At 50.1% G+C, this 19,178-nt stretch overlaps 1 protein-coding gene across 4 annotated transcripts; it reads right to left on the bottom strand.

The window, feature by feature from the left end:
* Window positions 1-474: 474 nt before the first annotated feature.
* On the bottom strand, window positions 475-18,341 carry AVIL (advillin). Of its 4 annotated transcripts, none has more exons than XM_058557762.1 (20): window positions 18,222-18,341; window positions 15,934-16,018; window positions 14,505-14,579; window positions 13,607-13,803; window positions 12,035-12,143; window positions 11,832-11,942; window positions 11,335-11,537; window positions 10,793-10,871; window positions 10,570-10,668; window positions 9,783-9,936; window positions 9,581-9,681; window positions 8,986-9,123; window positions 8,726-8,884; window positions 7,778-7,957; window positions 6,186-6,331; window positions 5,934-6,078; window positions 4,553-4,741; window positions 3,844-3,912; window positions 2,818-2,934; window positions 475-1,079 (listed from the first exon to the last, which is right to left on the bottom strand). In XM_058557762.1, exons 2-20 carry the CDS (start codon window positions 15,997-15,999, stop codon window positions 966-968), a joined length of 2,451 nt encoding a protein of 816 aa, XP_058413745.1. In that variant the 5' UTR covers window positions 16,000-16,018; window positions 18,222-18,341; the 3' UTR covers window positions 475-965. The 4 variants fall into 4 exon arrangements, with proteins under 4 accessions (XP_058413745.1, XP_058413744.1, XP_058413746.1 ...); XM_058557761.1 differs by having other exon boundaries at window positions 18,227-18,341; XM_058557763.1 differs by lacking the exon at window positions 3,844-3,912 and having other exon boundaries at window positions 18,227-18,341.
* Window positions 18,342-19,178: the final 837 nt, after the last annotated feature.

Raw genomic sequence — 19,178 nt, 5'->3', positions numbered from 1 at the left:
CCTATGACACAGAACTCTCTTGTTCTGCTTCTGCTTTGTTATGCTTTCAACTATGGCTTCTATCCTAGAACTTCCCCAGTTACGTTACTTCTGCCACATGGATTCCTTTGGAATTGACTCAAACTTCAAGTTATCTGGAAGATGTGGTTCATGTGTTGATGTCTAGCATGCTTTGAAGGCTCTCTGCAGTGGAATACACGCTGGTTCTGGCCTCATTACTGACATTAACAACACATGGCCCTGTTTCTCTTTTGGATAATAGGGTGTGGATGGGTGGGGGCTGAGGTTTCCTGGACAGCTGTAGGGCAGATTTTGGCATTCTTGTGCCAGAAACAGGAATTACAGTGGTCCACTTATGCAGAGAGCTCACTCAGTAGTGCCTCTTTACTTCCCCAGTGCTGACATGTTCCTCCCAGCGTAACACAGAATAGTTACCATAACGCAAGCCCAAAATGCTGAAGAGGACTCTTCCCGTTTGCTCATGCAGGTATCTTTATTTGAAAAGTTAAAAACCTGGCACATACAGATCTGGGCATTTGGACTTTGACTTTAGGGTATATATGTGAATAACTTCAATGATTTGTGGGTTGAATAGGTTTTAGGAATACCAATCTTAAAATTTAAGACAAACTTAGGTCTTTGCCCCAATATTAAACACTTTAAACTTGGTTTTTTTGTTCTCTTAGTTTTGACTTCTCAAGATTCATGCAGTTTTAGTGCTTTTTGCTGAAGCTTTTAGCCAGAAAGCCTCAAAGATCAAAAAGTGGGTGGTTAACATTCTAGGTGTATAACAACTAAGGAATGCAGGGATGAGAAAAATGGAGAACATGCTGTGATTTGCAGATCCTATTGTATCTAAATTAAGTAGGTAGATGTTAGGCAAAAATTGGTAGATAAATTCTTTCCTGATATTGGCACTATCTGCTCTCTTCCGTGGTCTTGCAATAGGCATATGCCTTCTTGTGTTAGAAAAGCCCCTTTTCTTTCTTCATTTGGAGCTGTTTCCAGCCAGGCAGAGCAGCAAATTGCCCTCTTGTGATGCCAAACACGGAAATGAAGTCCTCTTCAGAGAGGTAAGTCTACAAGATAAAACAAAGTTTCTAGTTAGAAGGAAGCCATGGCACTTGTCAATGCCAACAGAGGCGGGGAGAGTGGACCCAAGAGAGAGTCCTAGGTAGGGCCTTGAAGGGAAAGTAGAATGAATTTTTCAAAGTCTGTAATAGACTTAAATTATTCATTGGAGAGTTCTTCAGGTTGTGGAGTCCCATCTTGGCCTGTGGAAGAACTGACTGGATTCACTTCTCTCATGGTCCCACCTGGCACCAGTTTCTTACCAGAAGGACAATAAATGGATTATATATTATGAATGAATTCTAGACATCAGGTTTTGGCTGATTGGAGAACTAAATCGAGTGATGGTTTTCCTTGCTTTATGCCCTTATCTGCCATTTTTATCCAGACATTTTCAAATGCAAGATCAAGTGGCTCTTGTTGAGAGCATAAAATTCTCCTAACATTTATGTGTTGATGTTTAATGAATATTTTCTATCCAAGTAAAATTATTGTGACGTGGCCTCTGTTTTCAAGCAAGTTGTACTCCAGATACTTAAGAGTTGGTTAGATAAAACACTGGAAAATCCAGAGACCCTTCCCAAATCAAATCCTTCAAGGGGAAAATTAATTACTTCAACAAGAATATGTTAATTAATTCAGCCATAACTTAAGGAGTGCCTACAATCTGCCAGGCACTGTTTTAGGTGTTGAAAAGCTGAGAATATGATGGTGAACAAGACAAGACAGACAAGGCCCTTGCCCTTAAGGATATTACTAGAGAGAGAGACAACGAACGGTATCAAGGGTCTGGAGGGGCTGAGGGAGGCAGTGTTAGGCCTTCCTGGGGAGGGGACACTGGAGCTGAGACCTAAATAAGAAGAAGGAGCTGGCTCTGTGATGACCTGGGAGGAGAGTAATTTTTCAGGCAGGAGAAATAGCAAATGTAAGGCTCAAAGGCTGAAATGAGCATGTTCGAGGAACAGAAGAGCAGCCACTGGCTGCAGGGTGGTAAGTGAAGAGGGTAGTGGTATGTGAGACGGAATCAGAGAGGTGGGCAAGGGCCAGATTGTGGAGGGCCTTGGAGGCGCTGGAGAGGACTTTGGATTCCTTCTACGTGCAGTGGAAAGCCAGTCGAGCTGTTTTAGATAGAACAGTGTCCTTTGTTTTATTTTATTTATTTATTTTTATTTGTTTATATTTATTTTTTTGTGAGGAAGATCAGCCCTGAGCTAACATCCATGCCAATCCTCCCCTTTTTTTTTTTTTTTTTTCGCTGAGGGAGACTGGCCCTGGGCTAACATCTGTGCCCATCTTCCTCCACTTTATACGGGACGCCACCACAGCATGGCCTGACAAGCGGTGCATCGTGCGGGCCCGGGATCCGAACCCGGGCCACCAGCAGCGGAGTGCACGCACTTAACCGCTACACCACGGGGCCGGCCCAGTGTCCTTTGTTTTAAAAGCCCTTTGGCTGTTATGTGGGGAACAGATTGTAGGGACAGGGGTATAGTCCATGATGGCTGGACCAGACTGGCAGCAGAGAGATGGAGAGGAGTGGACAGAGGCTAGCAGATGGAGCGGTGTGGGAGATGAGAAAAAAGAATCGAGAGGGAGACCTGGGTTTCTGACTTGAGCTACTGGATGGCTCAGATGTCTATGGAGTGCCTGCGATGAGCCAGAACTGTCCTAGGCCGTCTACTGAGACGGATGCTTTATTCAAGGAGGGCTCCGCTCACATCAGACACAGTTCCTTCAGCCACTCACCTCCTTTTTGGCAGGGTTCACATCCTCAGGCAGCTCCTGATTCTGATTTCTCAACAGAACTTCTATAGGGTAATATTTTAGCTCAGAATTCAGGGAGAGGGTTGCGTTCCTCATGTCCTGGGTAAGATAAGAATGTAGACACAGGGTAAAGGACCGTTCACGGTCTGCGCATTTGAAGTTCCGTGTATATGATATTTAACATTTTGGTTTATACCACTTTACCCTTTGCAATCGTCTTTTAGAACAGTGGTCCCCAAACCTGGCTGCATGTTGGAATCATCTGGCAATCTAAAATATTCAGATTTTGGGGTCTTTCTTGGGAAAGCTGATTCAGTAAGTCTAAGGTAAATCCTATATAGTCAGTTTGGCATAAATGCTGTGCTTAAATCTCATTTAAATATTGTCAGCACATCCCTTCTCTGGGCACTTAGGATCTACATTTCCAGCCTTTAAATGACTTCAAATTGAAGTCATACTTTTGTTAAATACAGTTTAGAGATGCTACATCGCCATTAGCTTTGGAGTCTTGAGTTTGTAGAGCACGAGAACAAAGCCGCCGCACGGTTTGGACACTTGGTGCCATGCACTCATTCTGATGTCAAAGAGCTGTGGGACTCGCTTAGCCATTAAAATCAGAGTATTATTGCCTGAGTTTCTGTGGACTCCACTGTCAGAAACTGAGAAACATATCATTTGGGTTAGAAGCTTGTTATTTCTAAAAAATACGGCCAGTCAATTTAATCTGCCCTGAATGACAGCGAGTTGCATAATTAAAACTAGTTTTTGTTTTTGTTATTTTTTTAAACAGCAAATCTCTTCTAAACTCTGGAAGGCAGTAAAATAAGAAACTTGGCTCTGACCTGCTTTTCTATTGATTAAAGCAATCTTTATATCAAAATAGACCCCTAGAGGGATACGAGAGGGACATGAGGGAGTTTCCCCCATGTGGCGCCTGTAGCATTTGCCATTTCTCTCTGACTCTGGCTGCCCACGTGACTTGCTTCTCCAAGAGCAAAGCGAGCTCACAGCAGTGATTCTCATGATGGCAGCGGCGTCTCCCAGCTCTTCCTTTAACTGTTCATATGATTTCCCTGCCTGGAAAGAAGAGATGGAAAACACAGGATGAGGTGCTACTTATACGGGAGGGACACCTCAGGCATTGTCTGTACTTTCAGGAAAAGTGAAAAAGCTAGGGAATCAGAAGACATTTCAGGGATAAGCAACAATGAAAGTTCCTCCCTTCTGGGTCCATGCAGGGTTGGAAGGGTTCAACATGATCTGCATTCTTTGCTGGTGCCCCTTCAATCCTTCATACAAGATAGAAGACAGAGCAGTTGACAAGGAGTCAGAAATCCTGGCTTCTTCCTACTGGTTAATTGTCACTTTAGACAAATAACTTCTCCTCTAAGCTTCCTCATCTGTAACGTGGGAAAGAGTGTTTGCCCTAGCTATCAGGATAGTTGTGCAGCTCAAAAGATAACGTGTGGATATACTTTATACGTTTTATTACTTCCACACACTGCTTATTCCCGGGACAAACTGTGAATTCTCTAGCTGGACTTAGTGCTGTGGTGGGTGGGAAAGAGAAGAAAAGTAAACAGCAGGGAGAGGAGGGGGAGTCAGGGGATGCGGTCCTGGGGATGCACTCAGCCCGAGAGTACTCCACCTTCCCACTGTGCTATTAATGCTGAGCCCCCTGGCAGGACAAATGTCTCCCCACTCTCCCTGTTCTTACGCTCCACATGTGAGAGTCCCAGGCCAAGAACCAGCCTGTGAAGATGGGAGGCTCGAACCCCTGTTTAATGATCAGGATTGGCGTGTCAGCGTCTCGGCCACTGGGGTGAGTGTGCAGGTACTCCTGGGCTGTGGCAAGGGCTCTCTCCTTCTCTGTGGCATTGGCCTCGGCCCCAATCCACAAGAACACCTGTTGTGGTAGGGATTGCATATTTGTTAATGTGCCCACGCCAAGGACTAAGTGCCGGATCATGTGCACTGCCCTCAACAATTCACAGCCTCAGCAGAGAAAGGATTTCCCAGAATCAGCTTGACTTGTGATTTCAATTGCCACATGTATCTCCCAAATCTGCTTCTCCGGTCCTGAGCTCTCTCTCTGAACTTCAGCTTCCTGAATCCAACTTCTTGCAAAACACCTCCTCTCGGCTGTCTGCAAGCACCTCACACATAACACCCCCAAAAGTAGCTCTTCTTTTCTAAACTGCCATGTGTGTCTCCATTCTTGGTGAACGGCATCCACCCAGTCACCTAAGGCAGTAAGCTGGGAGTTATCCTAGATGCCCGCATATCCAGTGAGTCACCAAGGCTGGCCACCTTACCTCCTACGCATTGTCAAATCTGTCACCAGCCCTCCAGCCCTCCTCTGAGAGCAGGGCCCTTCACCTTGGTGACGCCACACCTAGTACAGTGACTAGCACAGAGGGGGTCCTGAGTGTGTTTGCTGAGCTGAACTGCAGACAATGGGATGTGGAGGAGGGGTTGCCTTGAAGATATCCCTTTCACACCCCTTTGTTCCCTAAAAGGCCCTTGTCTCTGGGTGTGGAGCCTGCCTGATCCTGAGAGAAAGAAGTGTATGTTGATAGGATGGCCTGATTTTCCCAAAGCAAGGTGGGAAAATTCCCAGGATGCTGTTTTTTTTTTTTTTTTTTTTTTCGGTGAGGAGATCACCCTTGTGCTAACATCTGCCAATCCTCCTCTTTTTTTTTTTTTTTTGCTGAGGAAGACTGGCCCTGGGCTAACATCCGTGCCCATCTTCCTCCACTTTATATGGGATGCCACCACAGCATGGCTTGACAAGCATGCATCAGTGCCCACCCGGGATCTGAACCTGTGAACCCAGGCTGCCGCAGTGAAGCGCGCTCACTTAACCACTTGCGCCACCGGGCCGGCCCCCAGGATGCCGAGTTTTAAACAACTTTTTTTTCTCTCCATTCCTGGCGAAAAGCAGCCTCTTCCTTTGGTCACCACTGATGAATGTTTGATTGACTAGAGGTGGTCCAGGGCTATCCTGGGTTTATTCGGTGGTGGAGGTACTACACAAAAAATAGCCTAAACTGTGGGGATCTTTGTCATTTGTTCCAAGCTCTCTGGCTATGTCTTACCTGGTCCCAGGTATCAAGGAGCATCACGTCACCTGGGTTCAGGTCATCCTGGGTGAAGTCTGTGATCTCAGTGACAATGAACCGGCCAGTCTTATTGGAGCATTCGAAGAGACGGGACTGGACATCCAGGATTTCCTGCTGTAGTCTGTAATGCAGTCCATTTAGAGGAACTCAGCTGCTTAGAAACCCTGTGCAGTTCACAGGCCTGGGAGGCAGGGGGCGCCAGGAGGAGGGGATGCTGTGATCCTGTACCTTTTATCATTGGCATACGGGGTTTTCCCTCCCAGCAGGTCCCAGAACTCAGGCGGCTCCTGGCCCTCGGCCACAGTGTTCTCGGTGCCGTCGCAGAGATGCCCGGCCAGCTCCTTCGCCATTGCCCGCTCATCCCCACTAGACCCCTGAGAGTGGGGTGAGGAGAGCACAGGTGTTAGTCACACACGGGCACATTGATGTAGGGGAAAAAAGCTTCTGAGATTAATAGCTCATTGTAGCCAGGATCAGCTACCAAGCCACAGTACCTCAGGACGGGGGGATGGGTAGGTTTGTTCTAGTGCTGGGAACGTTGTGGGGGACACAGTGTGGTGGCAAAGAACAGGACTAGACCGAAACCTACGGTGGATGCTCACAAGAGTCACCTTTGTTTTGGCTTCAGTTGGAATTTTAGCGCCTACTTTTGATTCTATTTTTTTTGAGAGAAAAATTTAAATTTATTTTTAAAATTATATACAGGAAATTCATTCTTTTTGTCACACAGTTCTAGGAGTCTTCACGTATGTATAGAATCATGTCACCACCACCAAAGATACAAAGATACAGAACAGTTGCCTCATCCCAGCAAAAAATTCCCTCGGGCTGCCCCTTTGTAGTCAAGCCCTCCCCGAATCCTTAATCTTTGGCAACCACTAATCTGTTCTCCATCACCATGGTTTTGCCCTTTCCAGAATGTCCTAAGTGGAATCAGACACTGTGTAGCCTTTAAGTCTGGCTTCTTTCACTTAGCATAATGCATTTGAGATTCACCCTTGTTGCTGTGAGTGTCAACAGCTTGTTCCTTTGTGTTGCTGCGTAGTATTCCATTGTGTGGATGTACCACTCTGTTTCTCCTTTCTCCAGTTGAGTTGCTTCCAGCTTTTGGTGATTACGAATAAAGGTGCTATAAACATTCGTGGACAGGTTTTTGTGTCAAGACAGTTTTTTTATTTCACATGGGTAAGTACCCAGGAGTGGGGTTGCTGGATCGTATGGTAAGCATATGTTTTATAAGAAACTGTCAAATTGCTTTCCAAAGGTTGTATTTGCATTCCCACCAGCAATGTGTGAGTGTTCCTGTTGTTTTGCATCCTTGTCTGCACTTGATATTGTCAATTATTTTTAGCCATTCTAATAAGTGTGTAGTGGTGCCTCATTGTGGTTTTCATTTGCATTTCCCTAATGACTGATGATGTTGAGCATCTTTTCCTGTTCCATTCTCTTTTGTAAAACAATTTTAGTGCTTTTTAATGAAGATGCAATCTGAATTGACAAAAATAACATTTTTAGTATTTTAGTTTTAGTTCAATTACAATCCACCAAACTGGTATGGAAACCTTGATTTACCCAGCCTCCATCCGTGTAGAAGTTTATGGACTGTCACCTGGGTATGAGTAGTACTGTCGGTGAATTTCTAAGTGGAGGCCTAATTGTGGGGAACGTTGGCAGTCCCTTTGAAGAGCCTTTAGGAAAATGGCTCCTCTTTTTGAGGACTGTTCCAGCCTGCTCTTCAGTTCCTTTGCCCTTGCTGATGGGGGGCGGGCACAGGGCTGGCTCCCCGGCACTGGTGTGACTGCTGGGCCCAGCTATCCTACCTTGCCAAACCACAGGTAGTGCTCTGCCTGGGCCCACAGCAGAAAGACATCATTGGAGTTTAGGGAGGAGGCAAAGGCTGGAACCTCCACTGCCTTGGTGTTTGATTTGTCATTTCCTTGAATCTGGAAGAGCCTCACTGGAGGATCAGGCTCGGCATTTCGCTTCCTGGAAGTCCCACCCTAGAGGGAAGGAGAAAAGCAAAGTCTGGTTCTAAGGAGCACCATGTGAGCAGAGCACTAGTCTAGCCGTTGTGGAGAACACTGATGTATTTGATACTGTCTTTGCCCCTGAGGAGCTTCTAGGCTATAGCGCTGGGAGAGGTTGGGGTGAGCTGGGGTTATGGTACCAATAATATTCACTTTCATTCTGAGACCTTTATTATATGCCGCTCTGTGGCTGGTGGCTTACCTACATCATTTCACTGATGCTCATAATAACTCTGTGAAGCAGGTATTATCCCACGGTAAAGATGGGGAAACTGAGGCTTAGAAACTTGGCTAATAAATGACAAGATTAGGACTTGACCACAGGCTTGTGTCATATCAAGCATGTGACATTATACATTCCTGTTAGTGCTTCAGCCAGGGCATCACGGAAGACGTGGGGCTTGCATTTGAAGCGGCACATTTGTGGGGAGGGGCCTGATAAGGTGCATGTGAGGTCTAGTGAGGAGAGCCACCTGACTGAGTGGAGTGTGTAGGTTAGGGAGCTGGGGGGGTGGGGTGGGTAAGGCACCTGCACAGGTGATATGGGTTAGATGAGGAAAGACCCTGAACATTAATTAGGCAGTGGGATTCACTTGAGTGTCAGAGAGATTAACCCCCTTCTTGTCTGTATCCGCCCCAAGCCGGGCTCCGTACCCCTCCTCCCCTCCACTGTAGCCCCCTCCTGGCTTGTTAGTTCTGAGCACTCCTGCTCATGGTGTAATTTTTTCTGAGGGTTCTCACCTCAAAGATAACCAGCTTCCCTTTGAAGATGGCCATGAAGTGGCGTGGCTCCTTCCCCATGGTCACCCGAACCTGCACAGGGGCCCCATCACGCTGCCGGTCCACCTCCACTGCCTGGTATGCCGAGGCTGCCAGCTCACCCCGTGAGGCGTGGCGGCCCTGCAGTGGGGAGAGGGGAGCGACCGGCCTCTACTACCCCGCCCCCTCAGTGGCCAGAGGAAGCACCAGGACCCCAGGCCGAGAGCCTGCCCCAGGCCTACCTGCCAGATGTACAGGATGTAATTCGGCCTCCCGCTCACCTCGTACGTGTAGAGAACCAGATAGCAGTCTCCCCCATAAAAGTAGCCATACCACTGCTGCTCCACGGGGACCAGCTCCAGGTTTTCAATTCTCCAGACCTGGGCATAGAAGGAGACACAAGTTCCCAGAGATGGGGGTCCTGTTTGAAGAGACAGGTACCTGAAGGGAACTGGGCCACGCTTAACAGCGAATCCAGACAGATAAGGCACTACCATCCACTCAGAGTGCCCCTCCCCGCCGGTGGCGAGGGCTTAGCACATTTGCATGATTTGAATCCCGAGAAGAACTGGACTCTCCCTAGTCAGGTGCATCCCCATCATGGCCCAGAGATGATTTGAATGTATCTGCCAGGGGAGTTATTGATAGTACACAGGGTATCCGCCTTTCACTTCCCTGAGGAATTGTGGGAAGCCTCTGCAGACTCGACACCTCTGAGAATACTCCTGAGGTGCCAGAGGTGACAAAGGAGAGCACCTGCCCCTCCTCTCCAGCAGAACAGCCGGGAGAGCCAGTGCTGCTGCCTGCCTGCCCGGGGGTGTGAGGCACTGGGCTTACCTCAACTTTTCCGTTGCCGTCGTCGACCATTCTTTCCTGGGCAGCTACCTCTGGTTTGGCGTGCAGCAGAGTCACGTCAAATTTATCCTGGAAAACTTTAGCTGCAGAGAATGGGTTGGGAGAAGCCAAGTGAGTGAAGAGCATCCGTGCCTGCCTCTCTAGAGAGCCCCAGCAGTGAGAAGACAATCGGGTGCAATCTTACCAATTCTACCAATGCTGAATGTTTTCCCCAGGCCCACGGTCTGTTCCTTCACTGACCACTTCTGGAACAGCTGCTTGAACATGGCCGACTCGGCACCATCGTTGACGGTCTCCACATTGGTGCTGCTGGGGTAGCCCTTCATCTTGATGAAGTTCTGCAGACAACCCCACCCCCAAAAGGCAGGTCAGTCAGGGAATGCACTGGGTCCTTTGCTTGGCTGATGATTCACCCCTTTGAAGCCAGTTGGTAGGACTGCTCCCTTCTGAGATTCAGAGTCAAATTCTAACTCACTTCTGTCTAGGGACCAAGTTACCTGCCTCAAGGAAGGGACTGAGTGGAACATTTTGTCATCCAAGATCCTCTGTACTGTATTCTTTCAGCACTCAAGTACTCTGGTGACTGTAGCACATTCATTTGCCCATTTATTGCTTTGTAAGTGCATCCTGCTTGGTTCACCCGCATGGGTCTGCACGATATCATAAGCTCCCTGAGGACATGGCCATTAACCTTGATATGTGATGTCCCCTTCAATAGTAACGGCCACCTTTTATTACACAGGTGTGTGTGCCAGGTACTGTTCTGAGTGCTTAACAAATACTATTTAATCCTCACAAGAGCCCCAGGAGATGCTATTACACCTGGACTTGAATCCCAGTTTGTGTGTCTGACTTTGAAGTCCGTGTATGTAACTGCGATGTTAGATGCTCAGGTGCCTACTGTGGCTCTCAGAGCACATCAGAAGTGTTACAGAACTTTCTGGACAATATTGCACAGGTGTAGCTCCTACCAGGGCTTTGGACATGGCCGTCTGTTTCTCAACCTTTGTTGCTCTTCTTCCTTTCCACACATAGATCTTGGTTCCACTTTGGTCCAGGATGTAGCAGTCCTGAAGCAGTCAGGGGTAAAAGTGGTTACTGCTGCTCAAGACCGCAGGGAAGGCCTTTCCCCAGGGTCTGCCTCTGAAGCCAGGCCTGCCTACCCCAAGCCAGGCCCACCTGAGCTCTACTTACGTCATGGTTCAGTAAGTCCTGGACCAGAGGCCTCGTTGCTACCTCTGTGACTGCCAGCTGCCCCGCTGAGTCTGAGACACTGGAGAAGGGGAGACGTTAGCCTGTGTCTTCTCTTCTACAAGCATGTTGTAGTCAATTTGATACTTTCCTGGCTTTGTTTAGTGTGGAGTTTCTGGATAGAGGGGACTTCTTATGACAGGTGTGGCTTGCACGCAAACAGGAATGTGAGGGACTCTGTTCTCTAGATGAGACTTGGTGTCTCTCTCCTGACCATTATCCTGCCCACATCCCTGGGCAGGTATAGGCCCAAGTAAAGGAAGGGGCTCCCCAAGAGACCAGGAAGAGTTGCCATAAGAAAAGACAGTAGCTGCCTCCTTGAGTGGGGAACACTGAGTTCTTTCTAGAAGCAGCATTTGAAAAAGACTAAAAGAAAGCCAGATGCCTGTACCCCCAAATGAGGAGCCAAGCAAAATGCTTGCTTTTCTAGGGGACATCCATTCCCTACGGCAGCTTCCAACCAGCAGCCAGGTTTAGCTACTCACTGGTACAGCACGATATTGGATTTCTGCTGCTGATCTATGATCTCGTCAGGGACCGCAGGCTTGATAATGGAGCGTCGGCCGAGGGTGTCCTGAAGGACCTTCATCAGCTCCGGGCTTGCCGCCTCCTTGTCTCCCTCGATCACTCCTATTTCAGCACGGCCCCCTCGCTCCCTGTCCCGGATATCCTTCGCCAGAAGCATAGCCTGTCAAAGAAGGACTCAGAAACTCTGGGCCCCCGTTCTGCCTGATGGCTTCAGCAGAAGCAGCCTGGATCCCAGACACAGGAGTTGTTCTGATGCTGAGGAGCCAGGGCCAAGTCACAGACTCACGTGCGTGGCCTATCTCCAAAGCAGATTCTACTCAAAGGCAGGGGTCCAGCTTGAATCTCAGGGAAGAGCCAGTGAGGAAGGAAGAAGGAAAAGGCCCCTGAGAGAGTGCGGGCCCCGTGACCAGGCCTGGGGCACAGGGGAGAGCACGGGGACTGGAAAGAGCCATACCTTCAGGCGCTCCCCACCATTGCTCTCTGGGCCATTCCACTGGATGATGACCTGCCCAAGGTCCAGCAAGAAGACATCACCTCGGTTAAAACTGTCCCAGCTCATTTCCACCTGCAGAAGAGAGCTGGACATTGTTCAGGAGGAATTCTTAGGTGCCAGGTGGAGAGGCCCTGGGCCCAGGACAGACAGTGGGCAGGACTTACCTCAGTGGCCCTGATGTTTCTCTTCCCCTTCACGTGGAGCAGCCGCTTCACGTCATAGGTGTTGGTCTCCACATGCTTCATCCCAGAGGCCACACCCCCCTTCTTGTAGCTGAGGGAACATCCACTCAGTTATTATTGAGCACCTGCTGTGTGCTAGGTTCCAGGGGGACAGCTGTGAATTACACAGATGCAGCCTCTGCCCAGGGAGGTGACCACAGTAAATAAGCTAGGTGAATATAGATGGCGTGTAACTGCTGTCACAGAGGTAGACTCAGTGATGGACTTTTTGACAGAGCAGTGAGGGCCAGCTTCTCCAAAGGAGTGATATTTGAGCTGAGATATTAAGAGGAATAGTAATCGACAACCAGAGGACTGGTGCTCCAGATGGAGGGGACATCAGGGATAAGTCCCCGCAGCACGGAAGAGCTGCTTGTGCTCCAGGAACTGTCTGGATATGAGTGTGACGTGGAAAGGGGCACAGTCGGGCAGCAGCAGAGGCATTAATGACACCACGGCCTTAAGACCAACCTACTCCAGGAATCAGCTCTCCTGCCCCCGGCACTCACCCCAACCCAGCCTCCATCCCAAGCGCCCCAAAGACAGCCACCCTGGAGCAGAGGGAGGGGCTTTGTCTTTGGGTTCCCTGGTGACTGCGTGTGGTGCCCCGTGCCCAGCACGTCCTCAGTCAGTGGGGACTGCCGACCTGCAAGAAGCTGGCCTTGGACCAGCCTCAGAATTCTCGAGCTCGTTGGAATTCCTCTTTTTGTTTTCAATCTCAAATGCAAAGTTTTGAGTTAATTAAATTCCTCGGTTCATGGAACATTATCACCATTGGCCTTTACAAGACCCCTCTCTTGTTTTAAGTATTTACGTATTCCTTGTTGTCTGCATACCCTACTCCCATTCCTCTCCCCGTCAGGCATCCATTCCAACAGTTTAACATCCATCTTTTTGTCTCCATTCTGGTAAAATGTGCCCTGCTGTTTTGTGTGCATGTGTTTTTTTAAAACAGAAATTGGCATTCTGTTATGTATTTCAAGTCTATTTCCTACTGTGTTCACCAGCACCGTGTTTTAAGATCTGTCCACATGTTAGGTGTGCATCTAATCCGTTGCTTCCAGCTGTGGCATAGTACTCCTTGGAGTCGTGGAGTATTTTTCCTGTCCAGTCTCCCAGTGATGGGCACTCTACATTGCCTGCAGCTTCCCAGCCCACTAATGATGCTGCTGTGAACATTCTGGTTCATGTGCCCTCCTGGACTGGGGTACTTACGTGAGAAGTCCCCTGATTTATACACCCAGGAGTGGGATTTGCCGCAGTGGCCACAGACTTCTCTCTGCCATGCCAGTCCTCCCCCCCACCAGCAGGACACAAGGCTCCTGTTCCCCACAGCCTCGCCAACACCTGGCACCACTCACTCTGGAGTCTGTGCCATTCTGATAGGCAAAGTGAGAGCTCGGCTTTGATTTGCATTTCTCTTATTACTTTCTTCACATACTTATTGGCCCTTCGGGTTTCCTCCTTGGTAAACTGCCTACCGTTTATGTCCTTGCCTGGCGCGTAACTACTCACATGATGCCCTGCTTAAAGTAGCCACGGAAGGTGTCGGACTCATGGTACTGGACCTCTCGGTGCTGCACGGGGCCGCCCCCCAGGTAGTCATCCAGCTGCGTAGTGTAGATGGCCGCGCAGCTCTGCTCATCCTGGGAGGAGTCCTTCCCGATCCAGAAGTGGATGTCCTGGGAGAGGAGACTGCCCACCCTCCGGGTCTGGGAGGCAGCCGGAGAGATCAGGTCAGGGGCCAGCTCACCCACTTTGCTGCTGGCTCCTCTGGCGTGGGGAGAAGGCAGCATACAGCTGCTTGTGTCCTGTCCTTGGAGGCTCAGGGCCTCCCCACCCCCTGCAGGGCCCTGTACACACCTGCCGTGTGGCTCAAGCTGTGGCAGCCCAAATGCCTCCCCAGATTTGGGGCAAGTTGACAACTTATTGTTCTCAGAATAACTGGGGACCAGTGGGGATCTGTCCACGTCTGACTGCAGCCTCACCCTGCCGCTCCTTTGCTCCCCTGCACTGCCACAGCTGGCACAGTGCCGACCCATCCATCTGCACCGTTCCTGTGGGATACTGTTTCCTCAACTAGAATGAGCACTTTGAGGCCAGAGATGGCCTCGTATTTATCCAGCCTTCCTCCACACCACGTTAATCCGGAGTCTGGGCCAGGGAGGGAGAATGCTGCTTGTCAGTTCAGCCTGAGGGCCCCACCCCCACCCGCTGATGCAAAATTAAAAACCCGGCCTAAGAACGGCCTTTGATAGTCAAACTGGAGGCCTGTTCTGTCTGACACTGAGGAAGAATCAAGATGGTGCCAGGGCCTGAGGAGCATCATCAGCAGATCTCTCAATGGAGCCTAAGAGCTGGCTCTCAGAGAAGAAGCTCATGGGAACGGGATGGGGGTGGGGCTGGTGCTCACCGAGAGGATGACGTAGCAGTCCCCCTCGTAGAAGTTGCCATGGGCACTCAGGGGCACCAGTGCCAGCTCCATTTTCTGGAAGGACAAGGGGTGTGTATAGGCTGCATTCCCTCCTCTCCGCCCCTGTACCCCCTCCCCCTGCGACAAGCCTCCTTCTCCTCTCCATCATTTGGCACAGGCGGCAGGGGAGATGTCCCCACTGACCTCACAGGGCGTGGCAGCCAGGCACAGGATCAGCGCGGCCACTCCTCTGGCTTCTGCTGAGCTCTGCCTGCACGGCCCTGGGTCTGAATCTGGGTGCCTGTTCTCGCCCCATCCTCCTCCCCACAGCCTGCTCTGCTCATCTTGCTGCACTGTGAGGAGCCTTGTGAGCCCCCTCCAGCCCTTTGCAGGGAAGAGTTGGATATAAGCTATCAGGTAAAACCCCGCCTCTGCCTCTGAGCAGCTGCACCGGCGCCCCCAACACCATTCCCCACTCTGACCACCCAGTACTGGCCCAGGTCTGAGAGCAGAACGCCAGGATTCTGTGAGGCTGTGGGGGGTGAGAGCCGGTGGTGTGCAGCGCTCCATGACGAGTATCCCATATTTGGAGTCTGGGCCAGGGCCCTGATCTGTCACCTGCATGTGTGGCTTGTCCCAGGAGAGCCATTCACATGGCCTCAGATGTGGATTTTCATCAGTGCCTCCAAGTGAGGGAAACCTGCTCTCATACTTCCATGTATTCTATGTAAAATTTGTGTCAAATGTAAAAATGTTAACTATACCGTGGTTTTTCTAACTCTTTTAGTACCTATTAGTTTTTAGATTAACTGGGAGCCTTAAGGGCTCTGGGTTTGATGCAGCAGCCACCTAGTGGGCTCAGGACAGGGAGGTAGGTTGAGGGGAGGGGTCCTCACTCTGGCAGGTGGAGCTCCCAGGCCAGGGTGGGTCCCAGCTACAGATTGCTGGAGCTGCGAGTCGGCCAGAGGGGCTCAAGCCCTGGCAGAAGGGATGAGCCGTGCCCGGATCTGTGCAGTACCCACCCAAACCTCTCCTACCACTTTGCAAGAGCCAGCATGTCCTGAGGAAGACAACTTCCAGTCTTCCGACAGAAGCAACCAGGAGTCTCGGGGCTCCTGGGTGGGCCTGGGCCCCACCCATCCCTCCAGGGCACTTACTGGAAGTGTGGACTGAGCAGATGGCTGGATAAAGGGCAGGCTTATTTTTGTGTGGAGGCCTGCTCTCCAGGGCTAGGAGCATTTCCTCCACCTGCTTTGAGCTCCCGGGAGGGGTCAAGGATAGGAGAACGTGCACTTTGACGCTGCCCCTCACTGTTCGCGAACCCCAGGCTGGAGACTAAGGCTAGCAGGAGGGCTGTCACCTAGCAGACTCTGCCAGACTCCGCCCCCAGGTCTGGTGGTGAGGAGGGTGTGCCTCCAGCCAAGCTCACCTCTATTCTCCAGGTGATGATCCCAGGGTCGTTGCCCACAGCCCTGAAGGCGCTGCTCAGAGACATGGTGCTGGTCTTCCCGGGACTGAAACGTCACAGAGCAGGCTGAGGGGATGATGCGCTCACAGCGGGCACCGTCCAGCTTTTCTCCTAAGTCACTTCCCAACCTCTCGTCAGCTGTCCCGCCGCGGCCTTGTGGTGCATCCCTGCACTATCTCAGCCATGGGGGAAATGACTTGTCCAAGTTCACATCTTGAGCCTGGTTGGCGGGGGATCCCCATGGGAGTTCTGCTTCCCACTTGCCACTTCCCTTGTTAAGAGCTCTGGCAATAGCCACGATTATTTACTGAAGGCGTAGTAAATACGCTAGGTCCTCTGTTGATTCACTTTCTGTTATCTCAGTTAATTCTCATAAGCTGAGTATATTTTCTTCATCTGATGTTGCAGGAAAACTGAGCTTCAGAGAGCTTAAATAATTTGCCCAAGGTCACGCACTAGAATGAAATCTGTATCTGACCCTAAAGCTTGTGCTTCTAATCACTCTGATGGACCACTACCCTTCCTAAACTCATCTCAATTCAGTGGCATGTAGGGAGAAAAGCTTATGTCGGAATAAATTTCCAAACTGAGTCGGAAACTTCTCCCACTCTCATTCCCTCTGAGTCTTTCCAGGTCGCCTGCTTGCCGGGTCCTTTCCACAGGCAACTCTTGGACCTTCTCTCTGGGCTTTTACTTTCCAGACTTTTTAAAGTAAACTATCCTAAAACTCAAATAACCCATCTTGCTTTTGTCACATGACTAATACATTCCCTGCGCCTCACAGAAGGGAAAATAAATGGCAGGGCTGGGCTGGGACAGCTCAGGTGCCAGCAGGGAAAGGCGGCGTGGCCTGGTCTGTCTGTGGGCAGAAGCCCTCCTCGTCCCCCCACTCCCAGACCCCAAGGAGCCAGCGGTGCTGTGGCGCCCACAAGGGAGAGGGAGGAAGGAAGCGATGAAGAGAAGTCCCTGTGGATCTCTAGTCGAGGCGTGTCTAGGGTTATCAAGCACCTACACACATCCATGGCCACACGGGACTTTATGGAATTAAAATGCCTGCCCAGTTCTTGCTCTCAAGGAGCTTGCAATCTGATGATGATATGCATAACTGATGAATGCTCCTAAGAGGCACAGGAAAAAGGACGGGCTTGACGGATTTACACAGGATAAACCACCCCCAGGAAGGACTGTATGGAGATGTGCTATTTGGAGGCAGTGTGCTTGTTTGGAGGAACATGTCTGGTCCCTCTTTCCTTGAGCCTTGCTGGATGAAGCCAGGTTCTGAGAATATAGGCCATTCTGTAGTATGGACTTTGGCAAAAACACAAAAACCAAGCTCCCTTTGTCTCCCATTGTAGCAGCACTAAGGCAGAGCGATGACGCGGAGCAGCCAGTGTTGGAGGACTTAATTTGATCACTTGCGCTGCCCCACCCTGTGCTGCCAGGAATTGCCAGGAAATATTCGCTCAGGTTTTCTTCAGACCCTAGACTTCAGTCATTAAAGGCAAATGCCGTGACCCAAATAGGGGAAGGGGACAAGGGCAAATGAATTCATTCCTTGGAGACAGAGCAGTGTCCACCTGGTAAAAGCCAAACCAACTGGCATTAATTAGGACTGTGAGTCTCAGAGGCCAAAAGCAAGCCCATTTCCCAGCAGGGACTCCCCAGTCGGGAAGAAGCTCACTGGGCCAGGGTCCCCCAAATGCAGGAGAGGAAATGCTTGAAGAAGAGATTTCCTGCCACACTGGAACACCCAGAAAATGTGATTCCATCTGTGACATCAAAGTCCCCAAAGCTCGGTGTCTCCCTCCCTCCACCCCAAGTCCTATTATTAATTCAGCACCCTTTCAAGTGACTGCAGATACCCCTGGAGTGGGGTGCAGTTTTGAAACCCCAGGTTAAAAGCCAGTGGTCCTTAATTCTTACCGAGATACCCCTATGGATGGACCCCAAGCAGAGGAAGCTGGTTTGAACCTCTGTCTTGCCCCGTACTGTCTCTCTGCGATAGGTGAAAGGGGTCTTCTCCATCTTTCCTGGCTTTTGAAAATGTGCCCTTATCTGTTCAGTGGTCTCTAAAAAGGGCCTTGACTTCTCAGCAGGAAGTTTGCAAAACTGGTCACAATTCCTAGTTCAACCGTTTAAAAGCCTCATCCAAGAAGACAAAGCCAGGGGAATTTCAGTCTCCTCCTCCTTCCCTTTCTTCCTTCTTCAGTAGGATGGCTCTACTGACACGCACCCATACACCAACAGACCTTACCTCGTCTTCTCTCCCACCGGTCTTCCCAGTTTTCTGGCGAGGAAGCAGCAGCAGTATTGGAGAACCACCTCAAAGCGAGAGGCTCCAGGTCCTGCTGCCTCAGCTTAGTAATGGCTGCACAGACGCTGGGTTATATTTGCTTGTGTTTGCATCTTAACCACATTTTCCTCATCCTGGCCAATCACGGCCGACCTAGCCCTGGGCTTGACTTATTCAAACCAGAGGGAAAGCTTTATCTGTTCCTATTCAAAACAGCAAAACAAGAGGAGCAGACTTTTAAAGGCTTCTTTTCTCTTTTAACTCCAGCTCCACACCCTGATCTAATTGATTTTTTAAAAGTGCATAGCCCATCAATAATGCAGGGAAGAGGGGTGGAGGATATGAAATTTGCCGTATTGTAGATATGGGTGCATTATGCTGAGGACAGGAGAGGAAGCAGGGGCTGGCGCTACCCACTGAGCACCTGAGATGTCCAGGCTGGCAAGCCCTCCCTGAGAAGCTTCTGGGTACTTCTCAGAGGGGAAGTCTAGCAGAGATGTCAGGAGCATGTCATTAGGTCATTCTGTTTTGCTCCCTGGGGTCATACATCAGTCCAGTCAATATTTGAGGGCCTACTATGTGTCAGGAACCATGCTGGGCTCTGCACTCAGGGCTCCTGGTTTGGGAGAATCAGGACAGGGCACAGCATAAAGACTCCAAGTCCCTTGGGGGTTCCGGTTCATCTCTAGAAGTCAATAGGACACCAACCATAAGTTTATTAAGCACCTGGATGGCAATGGAGTTGGGTCCAAACAGGGGCCAGGGAAGAGCTAATGTAGCCCGACTTCTATGACCTTGAGCAGAAGCCTGCGTGCTGAGTCTACAGCTGGTCTCCCAGCCAGAGGCAACGGCCTGCGCAGCCTGGGTGCTCAGGCTTTGTCAGGACAGGGGTTGTGAGGGATGAAGGGTGTGC

Source organism: Diceros bicornis, chromosome 17 (assembly GCF_020826845.1).
Source record: "Diceros bicornis minor isolate mBicDic1 chromosome 17, mDicBic1.mat.cur, whole genome shotgun sequence".
Classification (NCBI taxonomy): domain Eukaryota; kingdom Metazoa; phylum Chordata; class Mammalia; order Perissodactyla; family Rhinocerotidae; genus Diceros; species Diceros bicornis.
The sequence above is the reverse complement of the archived record's forward strand: the minus strand, read 5'-3'. Positions and strand labels throughout refer to the sequence as shown.

Coding starts and splice junctions, on each gene's coding strand:
- AVIL (XM_058557762.1), bottom strand. CDS start 15,999: ATGTCTCTGAGCAGCGCCTTCAGGGCTGTGGGCAACGACCCTGGGATC. Junction 6,079..6,185: donor CCGTATGCCAATGATAAAAG/GTACAGGATCAC, acceptor ACTGCATTACAG/ACTACAGCAGGAAATCCTGG. Junction 2,935..3,843: donor CCATCATGAGAATCACTGCT/GTGAGCTCGCTT, acceptor TATCTTACCCAG/GACATGAGGAACGCAACCCT.